Raw genomic sequence first — 15732 nt, forward strand, 5'->3', positions numbered from 1 at the left:
TAACAGAAGGTAGGTGCACAAAGTACTGATTCACAAGCAGAAAAAAACACTTTAATGATATAATACCTAGAAAACTGAAAATTGCTGGTCTGAGCATCCTACGGAACATGCAGTCCCGCTTGTTCATTCAGTTCTTAAAAAGGAATATTTTTAATAAATGGCAAAAGCCTCTAGGTTCATCCAGATATACAGCTGCAAATTTTATGCAGTGAATGAGATGGTTAACGGTTAACACCCAACTTAAAATGCGCGTCCATGACAAACAGTAAAATATGAAAATGCCATACCAGTGATGCAAGGAAAATTAACAGTGGACAGAGGACAAAATGTGACAGCTGGGAGGGGTGGGGGGCAGACAGGAGGTTTGCATTCCCAGAGTGCGAGACTGAAACTGATGAGTGATAGAGGAGTGGGGGGAAAAGAATGCAGCAACAATGTGCACGTATCTGATGCCAGGTTGTGCAGCTGAAGGATCACCACATACACCCTCTCCCATCAGAATTAACTTAACACTGCCCACACAAATTACCTACTCAGTTCCAGTTTTCACAAAAGTAACATGCTAAACAGGCATGCGCATACCCAATGATTGCGTGCAGTGCCAACCAACCTGACAGTGGCTGGAGACTCTCTAGTGCATACAGGTTGGGCCTGTCTGTTCTGACAGAATTCGCACCCCCATCAAATGCCGAGGTGTATAGTGTTTGGTTTATCAGTTCAAGAGCTTTCAATCACATCTTAAATAGCGATTACGCAGACAACATGAATAAGTAGTTATTCATTAGACTTACGTTAATTACTGGCTGGTTATGCAGATCCCTGGAGAGGACTTTAAGAATAACACTGAATTGATCATCAATTTTAGGCATGAAAAGTGCAAGAAATGCTAAAATGCAACCTAATTTCATGGAAAATGCCAGTTATTGGGCACATTCACAGCCGAGGTCATTGTAAAACACGGTTAAGTTTGAAATAAGTTCAAATTAAAGCAAGCAACCTTTTTCAGTTTCAGTTATTTTTACAAATCAAGCATGGTAAATGATCTTAAGATGACATTCAAGTTTAAATACAAGACCATTTTTATAAATGAGGTCCTAGGTGTTCAGACGGTGTTTGGGTTGGAGAACATGATGTCAGGTGACCAGCCGCAGGGAAGCTTCTCGCTGCGTATTCTTACTACACACTGAATGTCTGCATGTCAGAGGGTGCATTCTCTGGTCTCCTCAGGCCAGTCTACCCCCTACCTGACTTTTCACTGCTTCTCACACACACAAGCATGGTTCTCACTGACTAGCACACCCTTGGGACACTGCAGGGAACGAATGAGAAAAACCTGGGGAGATTTAAATGTCCGAGCGCAGTGTTGGGAGGGCACACAGGGCTTTTGGGAAATCAGACGTGACTGAGACACTTGGGACCGCAGTAGTAAATCACAGACTCAACAAATCAAATGCACTTCAGCTAGTTCAAAAAACGTGCAGGTGAAAGGACAGTAATAAAAAAAAAAAATGTGCAGTTTTGATAAAAATGGTGTTCTAGAAGACGCTCCCTGAATGCAAATTTCCTTTAAGGGGTATAGCAGGAATGCTAAGGGAACATGAACCCAGTGGTACGGAAAAAAGAAAATCATGGTTTGGTAAACAGTACTCGAATGGTTTGTTCCTTCAGAGTGTCAAAATAGAGAAAACTGATTAAATCTAGTGAGGTGAAAAATATCTATGAACACTCAGTGCATTGTACCGTCAAATCCACTACATAAAACAAGAGGTGGGTGTGCCGTCGGTAGCTCAAAGCCAGCGTAGCACGACCGCTTCCACATGCAAATGAAAAAGCACAGAAACCAACCTCAGCACAGCTACATGAATCTGATGCATTTGTTTCCTTCAGCTGGACAGCTGGGTGTGATGACCTGGGTGACACTAAAAGCAGGAAGGTGTCCCTCCTCTCTCAGCTCCTCATTCCTCCTCCTCACCCGCACCACTGCCTCCCACAGACCAGGCTCCTCAGTGCTGTTCTCCTACTCCCACTCTTTACCAACACCAGCTCCTCACACACTCCTTACCTCCCCTTCCTCCTCAGAGCCTTAGGCTGTGTTTGAATGCTTTAAAATGCATCCTTCCTTCCTTCCATTTCCCCCTGTGACCCAGAAGTCGGTAACTGGTTGCCATGACAGGTAAAGTTCAAATGGTTCAGTAAACCACGGAAGGCAATGTGATCTGTCCTGGTTTGCCTCCTGTGGTGAAAATGCAGGGAAGATCCTTTGCACAAGTGATTTGGGATAAAAATGACTACAAGCCCCAAAAGACTCTGCGGAAATCAAGTATAATAACAGAAAAGTTAGTGTGGAACTTTGAGTGTGGAGGGAATAAATTAAGAAAGGAAATATATTTTGTAAATCAAAAGCACAAAGGATCCAGAATCACATCTCGATCACAGACTTGCACATTTATTACAACGTGGACAAAAACTGCACCTCGTAGTGAGAGTAAGATAATCTTTCAAATAGACAAATAAAAGAATCCTAATGGCATTCAATCCTTAAATAAAATGTGATTTGTTGTAGTGCCATTTATATCATTGCATAATGGAATTGTTACAAAGGGCTATTTGTGAGTAGTCAGGTCAAAAGGTAAGAGCGTTGGAGGATCCAACAACACTCAGTAATGACACTGAATGAAGGAGGATGTCCGAAATCTTATGAAAACTTCTCTCTGTTCTCATTTCCTCCTCGCCTCCCCCACTTCCGTTTCTTTTTTCTGTGTGAGTGCTCAGAAGGAATCAAGGACAGGAAGTAAACAAATGTCTTAAAGAATTTAAATACAGCCCAGCCACTCCCTCTTCCTCCTCTCACTCCTCCTCAAAGAGGCTAGTACTCCTCAGGGCCCTACCTCTCCTCCACTCTTTACCCCCTCCCCCTTCTACTATGAGCTCACCCCTTAGTGCTCCCCTGAGTATTCCTACCCGCCCCCCCCCCCTCCCCACTGTGCCATTCAGTGTACCTCTCCTCTCCCCTGCTCTAAAAACACAGAGTACTGAAATTATCACAAGCTAAAAATAAAGAAGTTATAAATAACTGTGCCAATCAAGTCTGACTGTGGAAAGAGCAGTGTGGCATTGGGACTGAGAAACCCTAGTAATGCTGAACAGAGAACACAGCACAGCATGTCTCTATCACACACACACACGCAGGCACACAGGCACACATACACACACAGGCACACACGCAAGCAGGCACACACACAAACGCATGCACACACACACACACACACACACACACACACACACACACACGCACACACACGCACATACACACACATACCATGATATCATTTACAGACATGCATGTACAAACAAATTCTTGTGAGCACAAACACACAAATGCACAGAAACACACAAATAAAAAACTGATGGACTACCACAGTGCATGCATGCAAGCACACACAACAAACACTGACTTACATGAGCATGCATGCACACACATGCAAAAACATACATGTGCATATTCACAGACCCCCATGACACAGCGACACAAGTCTATGTATGCATGCACACACATTCACAGATGTACAGAATTACACAAATTAACAGATATGAGATGCATTAGCATGCACAAACATGCACACAAACACAAGCACACACAGAATGTCAAGAATGCATTAAGTATATCTATATGCAACACATTAATATATTAAATTTCATTTGCATAGTCCCTTTCATCTCTTTTGAGAATTCAAACATTCCTTCAGTGAGTAGTACAACCACAATAAGTCCAATACCACAGAGCTATTCAGCTATTTGTTATGCCACACACATTTGATTAAAAAAACATGAATTGTATCCCTCAGCAGGTGACATTCTGAGATTATACTGAAGAGATACTGCACTGTCTCTTTGCTGTTGTTAAGGGTTTCATCTGTGCAATGCAGAAGCTCTGCACGTAATCTTTGAAGAGTTATAAACTTAAGCCTAGCTGTTTGCAGCCTTCTCATAATGGGACATTTGTTTTTTTGGCCTTAGCATGCCTGAGCATAACAGCAGCGCTAGCGCTATCTGTTCTATTATTCATACTAATATAGAGTCTTTTAAGTTCAAATATACCTGCCAGCCACTGAGGAACGTAGCGCATGCTGATGTTATAATTACACAGGCGTGCTCGCGCATACACACACACACACACACACACACACACACACAAACATTCACACAAAAAAGGAGTCCTCTCTTTCGCACGCACACACACACACACATACACGCGCGCGAGCGTGCACAAACATGCACAAAATATTTGTCACACCTACAAATGTACACAGACAAACACACACGCACAAAAACATGAGCACACACACATACACGTGTTCACCCACAAGTGCACACAAACATGGACAAGGTTACAGCATATTAGAACATAATGGTATCAGTTCTCTGCAAGAGGCATAGTATAATTAGCACAGGCACTGCACATTGCATGCAGAAGATCCATAGGGCAGGCATGGAAGGATATGTCAGCATATTCATAAAAAAACCCTGAGAAGAATACCCCGAACTGGAGTAAAGATACAGTGCAAATAAGGGTTTGACTGATGGAGACTATTTTGGGAATGGAGAACGTAATAGGGCCCACATCTATAGGGTAATACAGCAATGGCTTCCCAACATTATGTCACCTTTTAGGGGAAGCATATAGTCAATACTTTAATACAGTAGGTGCTGAAAAGAAGGGGTTTCTTTCAAATCAGAAAGACAAAAGCAAGGCAGAGTGAATCTGTCTCTGCTAATGTGATACTTATTCTTTTTCATGTGGGAGGAAGTGTGTGTGGGGGGGGGGTGTCATGGTATGAGTGTTGAGTACAGTTTGCTGTTAAGCACCCTTTTACTTTGAGAAGGGCCCACCTCTCCAACGACACTAATGTATTGCGCTGTGGCACTCCCCTTAAACATATCGAGGGGACGGTTAATAACAGGAAGCCATGTTTTCATTTTTCAAACGAATGAACAGTACCAGCTGAGATAAATAGCCCTGACAGCAATGCATTAGACCAACCCAAGGCAAAAAAAAAAGCTAAAATGTTCCATCACTTAGAGCATAATCAATAAAGACTTGCCGTGGACTGATATTAACCTCATCTGTGACTTACTACGGCAGCTCCACCCTTCAGGCCTCCGAGAGTCACAGTTTACTCAAATTGATCTGAAGATAAATGGGAATTAACTGTTCTCAGGCCCACAGAAAGCACTAGAAGTTCAGAAAAAACAGACAGATTGTTTGGATGAAATGGAGAAAGCCAGGCCTCAAAACAATCTCAGGCCTGCGAGCACCTCATCGGAGCGTAAGATTACAGCTGTAATAAACAACCTCGAACCTCACCTCACAGTTTCTCCGCCAAATTTACCTTCAAAATATGTTTTGTCTGACACATTGCTGGAGCAAAATCTGCCAGCAGAAACAACATTTCACGTGACATAACGCTCCTCATAAATATAAATACAAAGCTGATTAATTTCCGAGCTTCGTGATGGGTCCCTCAAAAGATATTACAGAAGCAAATAGCTTTGGAAATCTCATTAACTTACGTGGTACATCCCTCTAGCAGGAGCACATTTCAACGTTTCAAAGCCAACAGCGCTGCAAATTGGTTTTCTAATGCGCATTTTTCAAAGTTTTCTGGGAAGAAATGATTCCGAACCGACAGAATAAAATATCTGTGCGAGCGCTTCCATAATTTAACCTCTTCAGGGTAAATCACTCTGCCCTTCTCTCTGCATTAAAACTAGCGGGGGAGAGGAAAAGAGGAGAGGGCAGCAATTTTTCCCTCCGGTCCTCAGACAGGATCATTCCTCCCATTACAGGCAGCGCTAGCGCTTTTATCTTTTTTTTGCCTGCACCTTCCTCCTAATGCAAGACTGCAATCCTGTGTCCTTCTGACAGCGTGGAAATACATGTTCCAGATACTGTGTTATGAGTTTATGATTGGCAGCTATGCATTATCATTCATACACAGGACCTTTAGCCTGTGCTGTTTTCACAGCCTAGCTCACTAAAAGCTGGTAAGCTATGCTGAGCTGGGCTCTCAGTGTGGAAGCGAAGGCCTGCAGGGATTGTCTGCAGAGGGGACGGCAACCCCCCCCCCCACCCCCCAAACACTAACAGCTCTGACACTGAGACCAAGCTCAGCCAGCTGAAAAATTCAACACACGCAAACAGACAGACAGACACACACACACACACATGCACACACATACACATGCACAAATGCACGCAAACACACACACATACACACGCACAAATGCATGCACACACATACACACATGCACGCACACACGTCCACACACACGCATATGCACACTGAGACACATACACACACATCACATGCACGCACACACGCACGCACGCACACACACACGCGCGTGCGCGCGCACACACACACATATACACAGCCCAATGCACTCCCGTTCTTGCGCGAGGCTGTGGCGATGGGAAAGGGGCCACTGCTGTGGACAGAGCCCACAGCAGAGGGGACGGCGAGGTCGTCGGGGGCTCTCAGAGGAGCACAGGAAGTGGCGGAGGGGGAGAGGAAGTGATGGCGGCAGTGAGGCATGAAGAAATGACATGACTGGGAGCCGGCCCATCTGTCCGCTCAAAATGTGCAAACAAACAGAGCTCGTCAGCCACAATGCAGCTGGTCGAGGACGGACGGTGCCTTGATTGGCAAACTCATTATTATAGTCATTATTTTTAAAAATTCCCAACGGTAGTGCAGTCTGTAAGTATTTGCACAGTGACACAACTTCTGATGTAATTCTACCGCCAGCAGGAGAATTTGGTATTGGTCATTTGCAAACTATATTTATCGTGCAATTAACAAAGCATTTACATTTTAACTAGCCAGCGGCACAGGCATTTAGTGAGCTGCCAATCAAAATAAACTTCAAGTGAGTATCTGCAGAGAACAGACATGCCATGTCAGACCTCTAGAACTTGGATTTAGAGAAGACATACTTTGCATCCAAATTACATTTTTATTTATTTTATAATTTTTTTTGTGAGAGAACGAGGTGTAAGGTATTGGTCTGAGGCCTGCTTTTTAAAAAATTGCAGAGCATTTTTTTCCTTTTTTTGTTTCCTCTAAGATACGGCATCGCCGTTTGTGCCACTGGCTACCGTTATGCCACCCACAACCGCAGCACAGCAGCAATGCGATGGAAGTGTGTGAACTCATCTGACACGCCCGTCTGTGAGCCAGAGACAGTAGAGCGGGTAACAGCCAGTACCCCTCCCTCACTGGTGACAACTGGCACTGTATGTGTCTGAGCGTCATTGGGAGGAGCGAATGCAATTTTAGCCTGCAGAACCCCAGCTGAATCAACCCCCTCTCTACCCCAGGTGAGACGAGGCTAATGAGGGTCTAGTCTGCCAACAGAGGGTTCTCTGCGTTCAGCGGTGAGCGCCTTAACTGACTGAGCCACTTGGGAGTCCGCTTTGAGATTTTCTGTCCACTGCAATGCCAGTTACCTCACACCACCGGGCCATCGGTGTCAAGACTGAGGTGGAAATGCAGCAAGACTGGTACTATAAACAACATGGAGCTCTGAACCTCAAAATGTCCTCAGGGAAATGTGCCTTAGATTCAGTGAAAACCCCTAACTAGAACCCAGTCACAGAACCAGTGCGCATAATGGGCACTCATGAGTATACATTGAGACATGGAGAGAGGCCATGAGAGAAAGGGGGAGATGAAAAGTGATGGGGGAAAGAAGTGAAACAGGAGTAGCCATGATGTCAAGAGGTAGATGAAGTGAGTGAGCAGAGCATTCTCAGAAATGAAACATATAAAACATAATATTTTTCTATGAAACAGAAAAATATTACTTAGGGTGCTATTTAACAAACATTAATGAAAATGAGGATAATGGCAGTAACACTTGGGCAAAGTAGACTAAGACTAAGGAAAGCCACCTCTGTTTATAAAATTATTTTGTTTTAATTAATCACTGTTTCAGTGGCTGTATTTCATCACTGTCAGATATTCCTTGTGTCATCAAATAATTTACTGACTATGATTAACAACCTTTACAATGTTTTCACATCTTCCAAAAATAAAAGCATACTGACAGTGAAATGATGATGAGAGGGAGGCAACAGCAAGAAGGTCAGGGGTCACCATGGTTTCCAAGAAAAATAATATTACTCATCTGGCCTGAACTCTCCCTGTAAATACTCAGCATATTGTTGAGTCATCCATCACATAAGCTCCTCTCCTCTAAGAACCATAAAATGCTACAAGGTGAGAAAAATGAAAACCTCCACCCTAGAGGGATGCATCCATGGTATTGCCTGTGCCAGTGTGGTTTTGCAACTTCCTAATTCCTCCTCTTTTAGCTCTCGGTGTAGCCTGTCGGACACTACAGGAAGCCACTGCCTCATGTTCTCTCTGTTATAAAATCTCATTTTAGAGTTACTGTCAGCCGACCGTAACTCTGTGTCGGTTCTTGTACTCCTCGACCTGAGTGCAGCTTTTGACAATTGATCATGGAATTCTACTGGACAGACTCCAGGCCTGTGTTGGACTTCATGGACAGGCACTCGCATGGTTTGGATCATACCTATGTGACAGGAAACAGTTTGTCAAATTAAAAGAAGAAGAGTCCAGCTCCTCAATAATGAAATACGGTATTCCACAAGGATCAGTACTAGGACCAGTACTCTTCTCACTATATATGCTACCACTTGGCAATATTATCCGGGCACATGGCGTAGAGTTCCACTGTTATGCGGACGATACTCAGATTTATATTTCAATGAAACCTGGCGAAGCACTGCCGCTTTCGCCGTTAGAGGCCTGTATTGTAGATATCAAGGTTTGGATGCTTTCAAATTTTCTGCTCCTAAATTCAGATAAGACTGAAATGTTGGTTTTAGGTCCCAAAATATTAAGGGAGAAATTGTCTACTCTCACCTTAAACTGTGACGGTTGTTTGGCTGAACCTAATATGGTCGTTAAAGACCTTGGTGTCACCATTGATCCTGATCTATCTTTTGACAAACATATAAAAAACATATGCAGAATTGCCTTCTTTCAGCTACGCAACATAGCTAAAATGAGACATTTCCTGTCAGTTGGGGATGCTGAAAAATTGATCCATGCCTTTGTTACGTCTAGGTTAGATTACTGTAATGCCCTGCTTTCTGGCTGCCCTAATAACTCGTTAAAGAGTCTCCAGCTTGTGCAGAATGCAGCTGCTCGTATCTTGACCAGAACTAAGAAGTATGAGCACATTACACCAGTACTAGCGTCGCATCACTGGCTACCCATTAAGCATAGGATAGATTTCAAGGTTTTGCTCCTGACTTTTAAAGCTCTGCATGGACATGCACCTGTGTACATATCTAATCTGCTCCTACCTTATAAGCCCACAAGGTCACTCCTATCCCAAGACGCAGGCTACTTGGTAGTACCAAGAATTTCCAAAAACCTAAAAGGTGGTAGGGCTTTCTCCTACAGGGCCCCACTACTGTGGAACCAGCTTCCAAAATTTATAAAGGAGTCAGACTCAGTCTCAATATTTAAATCTAGATTAAAAACGCACCTCTATGCTCAGGCTTATAATCAGTTATAGTCTGGAGACAGGGTGCGAGAAGCCTGTAGTCATAGAGCTTTGTAGGTGGCAATCCTTTCCTTACTGTCACTTGTCAATCAGCTGTGATCCGAATTTACATGGGCTGGCTCTTGATAGGCGGGTATGGTTGTCCACCCCTCATGACTGCATGGGCTCTCCATCCCTGTCCTAGTAGCTATGCAGCCATATATTACTCCTGGCGGGCTCCCCCCAGTACATACTACTGCCACTTTACCCACTGTCTGCTATATTGCAAATTCCCTAATTGCCGTTTCTACCCTCTTCCCCACGCTGCCGGCGGGGCTCTTGCCCCAGCCCTCGAGAGTGCTTTGAGAGTCGTCTGGTCTCCCCCACCTCTGCGGTCCAGCCCCTCTTTTGTAATTGCCTCCACCCTGTGCCACCTGCTGTTCTCCATCACCGCCACCCAGCCCCACCCATCATCTGAGCCACAAAATTTGATTAATTTGATTGATCATTGGGGTCCTTGAGGGCGGCTAACTTTCAAAACAACAAGAATCTACTGATGTGAAATAAAACACACAGTTATACAACCAGACAACCAGACAACCAGCCACAAAACACACTTTTAGGAGATGGTCTCCTGAAGTGGAGGATGCCCTAAGAGACTGTTTTGAAACCACGGACTGGAGTGTGCTACAGAGTTCGCATCGAGAGGACATAGAGGGACTGACACACTGCCTGGCGGATTACCTTAATTTCTGTATGGATGTGGTTGCCCCTGCTAAAGCTGTGCGTTGTTTCCCTAATAATAAACCTTGGGTAACACGTGAGGTGAAAAAGGTCCTCAACAAGAAGAAGGTGGCCTTCAAAAATGGGGACAAGGAGGCAATAAAGTCAGCACAACGCGAACTGAAGCTGTGCCTGAGGGAGGCGAAAGAGAGCTACAGAGGGAAGGTGGAGCAGAGACTGCAGGCAAACAACATGAGGGAGGTCTGGGATGGTGTGAGAACCCTCACAGGCTACAAAGCGAAGAGCAGTGTAGAGGGGGGGACAGTGGAGAAGGCGAACGAGCTCAACAATTTTTTCAACCGGTTCGACCGGTCCCCTCCACCCATCCCCCACCCCCCTCTAACCAACTCCAGAGCTGACCCCTCTTCCCTGCCCACCTCCCATCCCCCTCCCTGCATCACTGCGGACCAGGTCAGGAGTGAACTGAGGAAGGTTCGCCCCAGGAAAGCAGCTGGCCCGGACAAGGTGTGTCCCAGGCTGTTAAAGACCTGCGCCGCTGAACTGGGGGAGCCTCTACAGTACGTCTTCAACCTCAGTTTACAACTAGGGAGAGTGCCCACCCTGTGGAAGACATCCTGCATCGTTCCGGTTCCGAAAAAGAACCGGCCAAGTGAGATGAATGACTACAGACCGGTGGCACTCACATCACACATCATGAAGACACTGGAGAGGCTCCTCCTCAACCTCCTCAGGCCTCAGGTGCAGCATGCTCAGGACCCGCTACAGTTTGCATATCGGACAGGAGTTGGGGTGGAGGATGCTATCCTCTACCTCCTGCATCGGGCCCACTCGCATCTGGACAAGGGAAGTGGCACGGTCAGGATTTTGTTTCTGGACTTCTCGAGTGCCTTCAATACCATCCAGCCCCTTTTGCTTCAAGACAAACTGGCTAGGATACGAGTGGACCCCCGCTTGGTGTCATGGATTACCAACTACCTCACAGACCGGTCACAGTATGTCAGGTTGAAGGACATCACATCTGACACTGTGGTCAGCAGCACAGGAGCACCCCAAGGGACTGTGCTGGCTCCTCTACTCTTCACCCTATACACTTCGGACTTCAGCTATAACTCTGAGTTGTGTCACATTCAGAAGTTTGCTGATGACACGGCCATCATGGGGTGTATTAGGGGGGAACGGGAGGAGGAGTATAGGAGTCTGGTGAGGGACTTTGTCATCTGGTGCCACACTAATCACCTGCAGCTCAACACCTCAAAAACAAAAGAACTGGTCATAGACTTTGGAAAGTCCAGACCACGCCCCCATCCAGTCCAAATTGAGGGGGTTGAAGTTGAGGCTGTGGGCAGCTACAGGTACCTAGGGCTGGTGCTGGATGACAAGTTGGACTGGTCCAACAACACTGACAATCTCTATAAGAAGGGCCAAAGCAGACTGTACTTCCTGAGGAGGCTGCGATCGTTTAACATCTGCAGGAAACTCCTGTGGATGTTTTACCAGTCGGTAATAGCCAGCGTCCTGTTCTATGCTGTAGTGTGCTGGGGGGGCAGCACATCAAAGAGGGACTCCTCCAGGCTGGACAAGCTGATCAGGCGGGCCGGCTCTGTGGTCGGCGTGAAGCTGGACTCCCTGGTGACAGTGGCGGAAAAGAGGACTCTAGAAAAACTGCTGGCAATTCTGGACAATACCAGCCATCCCCTGCACACTGTCATCAGCAACCAGAGAAGTATGTCCAGCGACAGGCTGCTGCTCCCGAGGATCAACACGAACAGACTGAAAAATTCCTTTGTTCCCCGTGCCATCAGACTGCACAACTCCAAAGTTGGAAGGGAGAGGAGGGGGTGGGGGAGGATAGGTTAGGTCTGAGGTCTGAGGAAGTAGAGTTAGGCCTGATCACCTGAACATCATCATCATCACACTGAACAGTCTCATTATTTACTACCTATTTAATTAAACTGGAACAACCGCTGCTATTTTATATAACCGCTGCTACTTTATTCTTTATTTATTTTCTTTATTTATTTTATGTATATTGTTACTATCTCTATGTTTGATATTTGATGTGTGATGTTTAATTTGTTAACTTTTTGACTTACGGTGCTGTACTCACTGGAAACCTGAATTTCCCTAAGGGAACTTCCCTACGGGATCAATAAAGTTTCTATCTATCTATCTATCTATCTATCTATAGTACATGCAGTCATGTTTTACATTTAAAATGAAATTCCATTGTCATGTGTCTGTTTCCCCTAAAACAAAAAGAGGTTAATTCGTGTCGTTCCTGAATCCTACTGACAAACCCCTCATAAGTTGCTGTGTGGTGAGTAGCTTAAAGGGTTAACTGCATTTGAGCAGAAATATTTCCCCATGCCTGCCGGCCTGCTGCTAGCTGCCATGGGACCAGCCGGCAGTAGCTCGGGGAGTGCAGGTTCACTGAGCAGACAAGCACTGCCACACGTGTGAGTGTGTGTGGCCACATGACTGCCAGACTGCGAGGGAGTTAAATCTATAGCCTCCAAAACGGCTGATGAGTGAATTGCACAAGAGTGCTGCATGCCGAAGACTTTCTGTCCCCTTTCTGTCAGCCAACCCCTCTCCCCACAGTCTCTCTCTCTCTCTCTCTCTCTCTTACACACTCTCTCTCTCAAAACACAGAACTATGCACAAGTGTATGCACATGCATGCATACATTTGAATATGTGCACACAAGTGCAAGTAATGAGTCCACTCAGATGCCTGCTTTCTCTTGCTATGGTCATCTTTTAAAGCTTATTTTCAGTTTCTCAAGCCTGATGCAGATAATACACAATGTCTTGTGAACTGCATGATTGCCCTTTCCAGCTGTCTCTTATGTTTCCAAAAAATGAAGTGACATCTGAATGTTAAGCAAAGACAAACTTTAAAAAACATGACAGTTCAACTTGGTGGTCTATAGAGAGAAGTGATACAGGATTTAACTGTCATCAGCTCAAAATGAACATCTTTTGGTACATTGTTTCTTGTCACAATCCAAAGTAAGACAATTTTTCCAATTATTTTTTGGCAGGAGAGGAAATAACTAAGAGATCCCGCTGCCATGTGTATGAGAATAAAAAAACCTGTTACTCAAATGAAGACTAGCTGTAAATGAATGAGAAACACATACATGTACATGCATACACACAGACCAGAAGCGTTGTATCGAATGGCTGCTTGGCTATATAGAGACAGCGATGTGTAAGCAGTCACGACAATACAGACTGCATTTATGATTAATAAATATAATAAATAGTTATCCAATTACTGTCTTGGATCTTCACAGTCCCGACTGCACACCCCAATCATAATTATCTAACCACGCTGAAATTATGCATTACACATTCCAAATGTGCTTTTAATGTAATGACTCAACTCTGCCCTGTGATCTAATCATAAAAATGCAGCTTTTAATTTTTTTGCTCAAATGTAATCTTTAACAACTACTTCAAACCTGGCAAAACCTTGTACTCTGTCCCTGCTGAACGCATAATTAGCGATCCAATTCGACAGCAGAAAAAACATGCTTCCAAACAGAAAATGTAACAGGAAGAACTGAGCTGTGAAAATTCTTCTAACACAAACGTGCAGTCCTTAGAATGTACTAACACACAAACATGTGTATTAGTACATTCTAAGTGTATTACAACATATCATCAAAAAAATTCATGAATATTTTTAAATGTATGTCAAATTATATTGCGTACTATGACTGTTTGACAATCTATCTGCTCCAGGTCAACCTAATTGAATACACGGGGAAATCGGACTGGCTGTCTGTTGACTTTTAATCCATCCACCGAAAAAGCAAAGCCCTGCTTTTGTCTTGTGACCCAAGGATGGTGACGTTAGTTGGAATGACCCTCTTTGCGGTTAATGAGCACCTCCACCCACAACCACTCTCTAGATTAAGTGAAGGCATTATTCATGGCTGGTGCTTGTGCTCTTAAATGCTGACTAATCATATTATTTAAAATGCACCATCTCTCTTGGGAAAACCTTATCATACATCACCTATCAGCCATATCAATCACTAGTGGCAATTCTCCAATAGACCTTTTTTCTGACAAACAACTTTAGTGAACTTCACTCAGCTCCAACGAGCACCTTCAAGCAGTAGTACATTTTTGATTAGACACATCAGCGACCCCTTATTTATGAGTAGTCAGAGATGTAACCACTTTGTTGAATTAACCAAATGAATTTCTGAACCAATGATTCTTAACAGTAATAAGATATCTACTGAAAAATAAAAAATATGGAAAATGTTTCCTGCCTCCACAAAGCCTTCTATGTCAGAAATCCTTAACCCCTCAGATATGTACATAGGACTCCACCCTGACATGAGAGCGTTTTATGAATTCTCAGCTGCACGGGACTCCAGTGCATAAGACCTGGGCTTGTTTGCATGCCTGAGTTTATAAAAGAATGAAGTGATGGAATGGGAACTCTGGGCTTATTATAATTTTCCATCTGTGAGGGTATGTCTGGACTGGTTTTATTTGATTGTATTCGTTGCGACTCAGCATGGTCCAAGCACTTCAGAGTAAAGCGAGTGGGTATCTCGAGAGAGAGGTAGCGCGCATATTTCTGATGCACTTACGGTAAAAGCCGTGCAGCTGAGAGTGCGTGAAAAGCACTTAAGGCCCTGGACTGAGGAGATCAGGCCCTGGGAGATCACTGACCTGATGTCCAGCCAGGCCAGCATTGGGCAGGTGCCACCGCCCAGCACCCAGACGGTGAAGAGGACCAGCAGGAGGGTGGTGCTCAGAATGGTCCGGCGGGCGATGGTGCAGGTGTCCCTCACCGCCAGGGCAAAGGCCACCGCGCCACGCAAACCTGGGGAAGGTCATTATTCACCCGTGAAGAGCACTCCATGCACAGTCTCATTACTCTCAACAAGCAGCACGTGGCCTTTGTGGCTTCTTCGTTGGCTTGTTTTCTTTTCCATTTATCAGGTCTACTTTTTGTTGTTGGTGCATGTTCCATGATATAATTACCTTCGTGTACCATAAATAATATTGACTGTATATTGGGATTGTAGAATATCAATTTTTGGTTTTAAAACAAAAACAAACATATGAGGCAGATATATTAACTTGGGATTTCAAATTAGCGTTAAGATATGTCATCTGTTAGCTTTGGTTAACTTCTCACTTTTTGTTATCCAATCAGTCTGAACAATTGCAATGGTTTATAGTGTATTAAACATCAATGCTATAAGATTATTTGACAAGCACAATTCATAGCAGTGTGCTGTGTCCATAGAAATATTTTATGGTGCTTTTTTTAACTACAGACTAAGTTGATCAGAAATGTGTAACTGTAACTGCAAGCTTTTATACATATATTTACTGTGCCGAATGTTAGTTTAATCTAGTATTTTATTCAATA

General features: G+C 44.3%; 1 protein-coding gene across 3 annotated transcripts in view; it reads right to left on the reverse strand.

Moving 5' to 3' along the window:
- LOC118225721 (sodium/hydrogen exchanger 9-like) overlaps positions 1-15732 on the reverse strand; it is a 72882-nt gene that overhangs the window by 20270 nt on the left and 36880 nt on the right. For all 3 annotated transcript variants that reach the window (XR_004764888.1, XM_035414605.1, XM_035414606.1), the window contains one exon: positions 15024-15177. Coding sequence is in view for 2 of the 3 variants with exons in the window: in XM_035414605.1 (XP_035270496.1) it covers positions 15024-15177 (154 nt within the window). In the remaining variant the exon portion in view is untranslated. The remainder of the gene's footprint in view (positions 1-15023; positions 15178-15732) is intronic.

The sequence above is a fragment of the Anguilla anguilla genome, chromosome 4 (genome assembly GCF_013347855.1).
Source record: "Anguilla anguilla isolate fAngAng1 chromosome 4, fAngAng1.pri, whole genome shotgun sequence".
In the NCBI taxonomy this organism is placed as follows: domain Eukaryota; kingdom Metazoa; phylum Chordata; class Actinopteri; order Anguilliformes; family Anguillidae; genus Anguilla; species Anguilla anguilla.